This window comes from Aplidium turbinatum, chromosome 6, assembly GCF_918807975.1.
Source record: "Aplidium turbinatum chromosome 6, kaAplTurb1.1, whole genome shotgun sequence".
Classification (NCBI taxonomy): domain Eukaryota; kingdom Metazoa; phylum Chordata; class Ascidiacea; order Aplousobranchia; family Polyclinidae; genus Aplidium; species Aplidium turbinatum.
Window position 1 is genome coordinate 2113649 of NC_137477.1, and position 9047 is coordinate 2122695.

Consider the following 9047-nt stretch of genomic DNA (forward strand, 5'->3'; position numbering starts at 1 on the left):
TTGAATCGCATAAAGTTGAAACAAACTCACTCGATGTATCCCGACTTGTGTTTCTTTTCGTCGTGAGGCCCAAGTTGAATCTGGCACTGGAGGGCAGCAAAGATAATCGCATCCCTTTCACTCACTCTGTATTGCCCCTTCAGTATTCCATCCCTGGACTAAAATATGCCATAAAAATGTTTGGAGCAAAAAAGTTGCAAGCTCTAAAAAACAAAATGACAATTTCTAATTATCATTCACCCTTCACCATAACACATCCACGAATGCTTTAGGTAAGTGGTATTATTCCAACATTTGTGCAATTGTGCATATGGCAACATGGTTATATTACATGAAATAAACGAAAGAGTGGCCAGTGTCAAAGCTAGGCCTACCATATTTTTATCGCCTAAAAAGAGGACACGTTTCGCCTGCAAGTAGAATTTTACGCTTGAAGAATCGTTTACATCATTTTAGATCAGGGGTTCTCAACCACTAACCAGGGGTACACGCACCACTAAGGAGTGCGAGACCTGTGCCTAGGCGGTGCGAGGATGCTGAATTATCAAGGTTAGCCTAGTTATAGTACGACGTAAGAAACAAAGTTGTTTTTACCAGGTTTCAACAAAAATTTCAAACTGTAAGCGACTATTACTTTTCAGCCAATCCTAGGAGGGGGTGCGAGAACTGGTTGGTAATTTCAAGGTGGTGCCGACAAGGCAAAAGGTTAAGAACCACTGTTTTAGATCATTACAGTATAGGCCAGGGGTTCTTAACCTTTTTTCCTTTATTACCCATTTCTGTCTAGATCAAAGTCCCATTACCCAAAATCTAATTTTATCTATTTTACCATTATTAAAAATATAAAACAGCGTTATTCAACAAAAACAACATTTAATGTAAAGAATGGCATCAATAGTTTCAGTGAGACATTTGCGCTTTTTTTGTGTACAATCGATGCAATATTGGATGCGATTTTGGATACTGTACTTCAAAGCAACAACACTTAAAAATGCTGATTCACAGAGATAAGTGGAAGGGAACATAGTCAACAATGTTAGTGGTTTTGCACAACTTTTGGATATGCTTTCCCCATCATTTTCCCAAGCTTTCATCTTCAAAAGAATATAGGTCGATTGTCTCAACACTAACTCTAAATGTACACTTAGCTATATAAACTACTTCAAACAACTGCTAACAGCAACGCAGCCATCAAGCTTGCTCATAAAATAACTGTAACTGAACTGATTATACAAGAAAAATCTTACTATTATGTCGCAAAAATGAAATCCATAAAACCGGCAAAAAAAATGATGCAAAAAATAAATCACTATGACGAAACAATTCTAAAAATGATAAAATATCACTGTGCTTGTTTGGTTGTTTTGAACGGACTCAAAACATCAAAAAAAGTATAAGTGATAAAGCAACTTTACCACTTACAGCAGTGACATTGTTTGTTACATCTATAATTTTAAATATTCTGGTTCAGCTGATTACCCACCTGCTATCCTAAAATTACCCACATGTGGGTAATTACTCATAGGTTAAGAACCACTGGTATAGGCCTATATACGCAGCAAAAGTTACCGAAAAAAAACAAGAAAACAAATTGACTGAACGTTTTACTTATTTTTTCTCATTTTTAGTGCTTCCTTAAGACAACAAATGATCTTATATTATTAAGATTCAGCAAAAGTGAAAAAATAACTAATTTTTACACAGTTTCAGTCAGACAGCCATGATCGCAAAAGATGCTAAAAACGGCGCAAACTAAAAATCTGTCCCTTTCCTTGCAAAGCTGTAGGCCTACCCTATCCATGCCACGATTTCTTTTGCTGGAGGTTAGGTGTAATAACCTACACATTGCACTTATAGACATTCGTTTCGATTTGTTTCAAGTAACAAAGGAACCAAACTGAGTTGGTAATCAACAACGTCTACAAACGTTGTATCAATAAAAAACGTATGTAGGTAAAAGAATAATTTTTTGTGAAAGTGTGAGCAACAGAGCATGGCCTTTAAAATGTCGTTTAATATCTTACAGTGAACCCGGCAATGAGCGTTCAACAACAGTTCCATAAAATGAGCCAATTTCTTGTACAACTTGTAAATCAGCACGTTACATTGGTAGCCTATGCAAAATGTTTAAAAAAAAAAGCCTACAAGCCGTCGCTGAAACGTCATCAAGCAATGTCAAAAAAGAGGACATTTGAGCATTTTTTATTGTCCTCCGAGGACAGTTCATTTTTCTTGAAAAAAGAGGACAAATCCTCTTAAAAGAGGACGTATGGTAGCCCTAGTCAAAGCAATAGTCAGACAGACAAAATTAACTTCGTTACTTTAATGCAATGTGTTCACAGTTGACACCCTAGTTGGAATAAAACATTTTGTTTGGTAATGATTTGAACATCATCAGTCATTGAGGGTAAACAATGTCCACTCACCCCATTTTTGATGCAAGTTATAAGCAGCTTGAGAAATGAACGAATTTCCAGTTGATTACAAACCGGTTCGACGTATTATCCGGTTAAACAAACTATCCGGTTAACAAATATAATTAAAAAACATTAACAACGAAGGCTTTATGTTGTTTCCCATTGTGACAATGTACAACATAATGTAATTGCAGATGCAACTTGATTATCTCGAATAACCTGATTAGTTTGCGCTTTCATTGCTTTTCAAGGGAGTGGTCTCCACTTTCAGCTTACTCCATGAATTGACCTTAAAGCTACACGGGCTAAGAATTAAAAATAATGCACAAATCACGATTTAGAGCTTCAAAACTGCCACAAACGTACTTTCCAATGTACTTAAAGGGGTGGTTCCCTTTGTTAATTCTCCTTTCCTAAACCCTTATGTACTTGACTCACTTGCACGTATAAGAGATTGAGCTGTATGGGATCTCTAGAGTCGACGTTCTGGTCGGAGTAGAAGTATTTTCTCCTTAATATCAATGTCTCCGATTCCTCCACACCTTGCTCGCGGAGGGTCTGACCGTGATTCAACCAGTTCACTAGAGAATGAAATTAATAGAAACATTAAACAGAATCCATTGGAGGGTCAACTCGAATCAAACCAGGAACCTTTCTGCTGCCAGCGTAATAGCTTCTTGGGTAACATAAATATATCGAGATGTGATAGCTAATCAATTAATATTGACAGCGCAGTACTGATATCACCATGGAAAATTATTGGCTAGTGGAAGCAGTTATTCTGCACAGCGGTGGCTGTAAGGTACCGGGTTCGATCCCCTTTTTACACTTTCAGGTACTTTTGCATAAATTGTTTTTGTCGTCTCCAGGTTCACGCCTGGTAGTTGAAGATGTATCTAAAGTGGACGGGAAGGAAAGGAAGCCAATCTTCGTGTTCATCTTCATGTATTTATTTAAGTATCTTGCTGAAGACACAACCACATGCTTTTGAGCGGTGTCAAACCAGGACTCTCACCATTAGGCTATGCAGCCGACTCCATAAAGATTATTACTATTCGAAAGGTAACCATGGACATCAAACCACCGATGATGAACACTAACGTTTCCATAAAGCTCAGGATAACTTACGTTCATCATCAGTATGAAGCTTTCTCTTCAGGGATTCGAACCTTCGATCAATGGTTCCAGGCCTCAGCAGGGTACCAGTGTCCTGAAACGATAGAAACAAGTTTTTATGCAAATATTTCAATAGCTTCAACTATAGCATGGAAAGCAAGAATCCGTCAATGTGTGCTCAGAGTCACAAGTTGCTATAAATGCTCGTCACCAAAATCAGTCTTTATTACATCATTGCGACGTTTGTAGCTGCTGAATCATTGGGTAAAAGACCAATTTTTTCATCTGGGATAAACATCTTCCAACAAGCCCGTTATGTTATCCATGAAATTGGTTTCAATGACGATGAAGAAGAAAGGGACTTCCCAATTTATGACACCGCTAGAATGACCTGGGTATCGATCACACTTTAGACTAGAGAAACACTTTCCATTGGGTCAGTGCATTTTGAAAACCATCAAAGTCGTGTCGCTAAACAATGTTGTAGAGCGACAACAGATAAACCATGAAAGTATTCCTTTGATCAGATCAGGAATCCAGCGATGGTCTATGGATGTAACAATCCAATCGACCACCATGACAAAAAGCTAGCGATGCGTGCATTAGGTTATTTCTTACGAAGGAATGTATCATCATTAGCACAGAATACCTTCTTCTGCGTAGAGGCCTCCTCGCTGGCAACCTGACGAACGAGAGAATATTCATCGTGATTGACGATCCCTGAAAGATGCATTGTGTGACGTCACAAAGATGACAAGAAAACAAAGTGAGGGAGGAAAAGTAAAATCAAAAAACTGAAATTGGTTTTAGAAAAAGTGAACTCTTAAAAATTTTCGTTTTATTTTGATTTTTTAATATAATAATAATTTATTTGCATCAGACAAAGCTGTCCATATCCAAAACAAAACAACAAAATAATACACAAACTGCAAATGCACAAATAACGAATAACAACAACGAAATAACATCAAAATAACATCAAAACATTAATAACCTGAACTTATATCTCACCCAGTCTCGTGCAGATGGTGATCATCAGCTTCTCCACAGTGTTACTATCATCAATCTGCAGAAGTCACAATGATGTAAAACTACGACAACTTCCATCTATTGAACCCACTTTTATAATTCCGCGTTGTAGTTTAAGCGCCAAGTCTTCAAATTGTTTTCCATTTTAAAGTCGCGATGAAAAATTCCAAATCGATTGAAAAAGCAAAACAAATCTGAATTGCAATTTAGATTTCGGGAAAGTGTTGAAGAAAATGCCTTTGTGACTTCAAGGAAAATTAAACTTTCCAGGCGGGATAATAGTTCCTGTTTGCTATTAGAAAGCCTACGTTCCTGAATATACCTGTGCCCCACAATCATTGATGGATTTCTAAGTTCTCATGATAGTTCCACACGGCAAGTTAATCTCAAAAAAGATCTCTCACTTTCTAATTGTCATGAAAAATAGTTAACCACAGTTGAAGGATAAATCTGCAGTTGTGCGCTTGACAATGTACACCCAGCACAATGATGTTGACTTCAAAAGACACAAACGGTTCCCAAACAGCTTTCAATTTTTAAACATTTACAGAAGCCTACTTTCAGTTTTAAAGGACGAATCAAATGTAATAATATAGAAGCAGCTGGCTCACCATCACAGTCTTAACCGACGCATCCAAGGTTTGAATTTTCAACGGTCTGTGTTTCTGTTTGTATTCCACCACGTCCTGTATGTGACAGCAATAACAACTGAGGATGGTGAAACGGTAGATGCAGCTATTAAAGTAGTCAATGTGGCATTATGAGTGCATAGTTAGGATGGAGCATGAAGCGGTGTGCCTGGTGATAGGGGTGGTGGTTTGCTTCCCAATGACAGCCACATGTCACTTTTGCGTCATACGCTTTCCACAAAATATATTCTTCCACTCTTTGAAAGCAATACATACAAACGTAACAATGCACACTATAGGCTATGACGTCGATAGCAGCTTACCCCATCACGAAGTAAGTAATATTCCAGGGGTCTTCCTGACTCTAACCAAACTCCCTTCCTTGGATCCTTATCGGCAAGGAACAGGCCGAAGTCTTGCGCTAGAAAAAAAAAATTAAATTGAAAGATAATACAATGCGAAATCTGTGGCAACACTTTTAAAGTTTTTTCATAACGCAACCAAGGATTGAACCTACAACCAGTGGCGTAGCTAGGGAATGTGCCGGAATGTGCGGCCCGGGCGGATTCAGATTTTGCCGCCCCTTCAAGAAAAAGCATGTGAAAATGAAATGCGTTTTTTTATCAGATTATAATCAAAATCAAAAATCGTAGTCTAAAAGTGCCGCCCCCAGACGTACCGCCCCACTTCCCCCTAGCTACGCCACTGCCTACAACCACCCAGTGGGTGTATTGTATTGTACCACCCAATGTGACCATTTTTTCGGGTATTCACTTTTTTAGAAAAAGACAAATACATGTTTGCTTTTTCACAGTGACTCTTTATACCATATCACACCAGTTTAGTTTGATATGATCTGAATATAGCAATAAAGTAAACCTAGTGTGTGTGAAAGCCTGCTAAAAAAAGGGAACACTTAAGAAATGGTGACCATCCGCCACTGCAACTACCAAGAGTTAAGTGCGATACATGCAGCACGAAATGAGCTGGCCCTACGCGTGTTGTTTTGTATGATGTCAAAGACATATTAGAACAGGATTCAAAGAGATGTTGATCTCTTGAAAATATAAATCTAAACCTGTTAAGGTTTACTGTAACCGCATTGTTACCCGGCACATCATTATTGCGAAATAATGAACACAGTTGGTGACACTTTTTTATTCATTTGTACTATTACTCAACTTGCAACTGAACGCAGAACCAGTAGAACAAACCCCAAGACACTGGTAGGCCCACCATAGAACTGATAAGCGTCGTCTTGATGCCTTGAAAAGGCTGATCCCTAATGCAACCAGCAGTCTTATGTCTTAAAGTGCCCAAGTCAGTCACGATCTGGTAATCAGCGCCCGCGTGGTATTGTGTCGTCATCAATTGAAATGGTGAATTCACATGCAGATGCAAATTTCACATCGCTTTGCGTGCATTAAGACGTTGTAAAGTTTCGAAAAGTTGCTACTAATGATTCTTTAGGATAAACTGTTTTTGTTGCGTTTCAATGCTTAAAAGTACAGATGCTGAAATCGTAGTTTGATAGATCCGGACATTTTCCACAAAAGGGCGTTTCTCGTCCAGAAAGTAATTTAACCAAATCTTGTGATTTTGATTAAATTCAACACCACGAAACAATTTATTTAAAATTAGACTACTCCAAGCACAAAGTTGATCACCAAGTTAATCTTTGTCCGGCAAGCTTAAAGTGATACAGAAACAAATTAACAAGAAAGTAATTAGCCTAATTTTTAGTTTTTATATGATTTCAGCTATGCTAGCTGTATTAAGCACTTTGTTTGCAATTACTACAATTTTTTCTTGGAATACTTTTTGTTTTTATGTTTTACCATCAAAGCGAAAAATGTTATTTCCCATCACATAGCAAAGGATTATATTTCCATAACATATGAAAAAGGTAGAAGCGACAAAACGTGAAAGTGTGCCCGAGACCGAAATGATTTATTAAACGCAAGGATTTAGCACCGTACACTGTACAAGTTATGACCTGTAACTTTGCGCTGGCCACAATGAAACAAACGTACACCAGCTCAGTGGACGAGTGGGTATCCACTTCGGCTCTACTGCTGGAAAGTCTGGGGTCGATTCCAGGTCGGGTCATACAAAAGATTTAAAAACGAACTGTGCTCTTTCTTGAATATCGCAGTGAGAATAAATAGTGATATGGTAGTGACATCATAATAATACAAACGACACAAAAGGAAACAAATAAGGTTGTTTGGTGGAATTAGCGAAGTGGTGGTTTTGCACGATAAGTTCTGGATGGTATAACCCAGAGATGGCCAAATAATTTTGACCATGATCCACTACCGGCAAATCTGAGAACTTAGTGATCCACAATGAGCTGAAGACGACACCCAGCGGCGGGGGGTCTGGGGGGCCTCCCCCAGAAAATTTTTAAAAATTACTTTAAATTCGGTGCATTCTGAGAGCATTTTCAACAAAAATGTGGGTATAAATATTCCTGTAACATAGTGCTGTCCGGTGGCATAGCAAAAGGATAAGATCATGTTTTCTTGGGCATTTTTCGGTAATAAAGCTAAGTCCCTATGTTTTCTTGTTGCTAATTCCTGGCTGAGATATTCGAATGTTTGGTATTGGCAAAACTCGCTCCTTTAATGCAGTTTCGTGTAAAATTAGGCAAACTTTGTTTTAGAGACATAGAAACTGAAAGCATCATTCTCAATATCGTGATTCGTGACGTCACACGCGTGCCAAAGGGGGGGTTGTAACCCCCAAAACCCCCCCTTGGCTACGCCACTGGCTGAAGATGTGCATTTTTCCTTTTGTATCATACAAAAAAGATGGAATTATTTGGGTACATCTAAAACAAGGCGTCAAGATACGATATATACATAATTTGATTAAAAATCAGTGAATGAGTGTGCTGTAATGAACAGGTCTGGTATTAGAGAGAAAAATGATGAGTGGGCTTTGATTTTACAATACTATCGAAACGTGGTTTCCTGCTACTTACAGCGATTTTTACGAGTTCATGAAGATGAATATTTAAAAAAAAAGTAAAAAAAATTAGCAATTTTTAAAATAAATACTTTGAAGTTTTTTTCAGAGCCAACTTGAAAGATCCACAAAAAAAGTTGAAAAGATCCGGAACCGGATCGCGATCCGCCATTTGCCCATGCCTGGTATAACCTATGTTCGATTCCAGGGCTGTTTAGTGTTTACATCAAAAATTTTCTTCTTTCTTGCGAATTGTCGTGAAGATTAGTGAAATCTAATTAATATTTAGTGAAGATAAAAATGAAATTGAATTAAGGAAAGTAAAGTCATTAAATAGCCAGCGCAACATCCAAGGTTCTAATTGTGACATCATCTTTTACACAAAAACTAGTGCCTCGGGATGGAATCGAACCTATCTCCTAACGATCAAGAAACACAAGCACCTACCTTGGCCATGCTGCGCCTCTGGTGTCTTGTCCCTGATCAGTCTGCATGCGTCATAGACGATGCACGACGTATCAAACTGCATCGTCTTGGTGATGTTAGAGCGCACAACGACCCTGATCTTGATGATCATAGTGATGGTTTGTTGATGCGAGCAAAAGAAAATAGGTTTTTAAAATATTTGGCTGTTTTTTTGATAAAATCGAAAATAGTTTGATAAAATCTACATAGCTAAACTTTGTAATCTGCAAAAAAAAGTTGACAAAATTTATACATTTTCTGGACACGCTTCGTTAAACTTGCTTCATTACGTCACAAAGATAATAATGATATAGTTTTTATCATTATTTAACAAATTGTTAGACAATTGCTCGTTTTATGATCTCTGGCGTTCTAACGACTACAATCACTCAATGTTGTCAGTCCACCTCAATTGCTTGCT

The 9047-nt window shown here is 37.9% G+C and overlaps 1 protein-coding gene across 1 annotated transcript in view; it reads right to left on the reverse strand.

Annotated features, from left to right (window-relative positions):
* The window catches only part of LOC145771767 (talin-2-like), a 45124-nt gene extending 36386 nt beyond the window's left edge, over positions 1 to 8738 (reverse strand). Inside the window, exons 1-8 of the mRNA XM_082583499.1 lie at positions 8609 to 8738; positions 5515 to 5612; positions 5174 to 5248; positions 4545 to 4599; positions 4183 to 4253; positions 3546 to 3627; positions 2856 to 2998; positions 31 to 158 (exon numbers count right to left, since the gene is read on the reverse strand). Of these exons, the coding sequence (XP_082439625.1) occupies positions 31 to 158; positions 2856 to 2998; positions 3546 to 3627; positions 4183 to 4253; positions 4545 to 4599; positions 5174 to 5248; positions 5515 to 5612; positions 8609 to 8738 (782 nt within the window). The remainder of the gene's footprint in view (positions 1 to 30; positions 159 to 2855; positions 2999 to 3545; positions 3628 to 4182; positions 4254 to 4544; positions 4600 to 5173; positions 5249 to 5514; positions 5613 to 8608) is intronic.
* Positions 8739 to 9047: the final 309 nt, after the last annotated feature.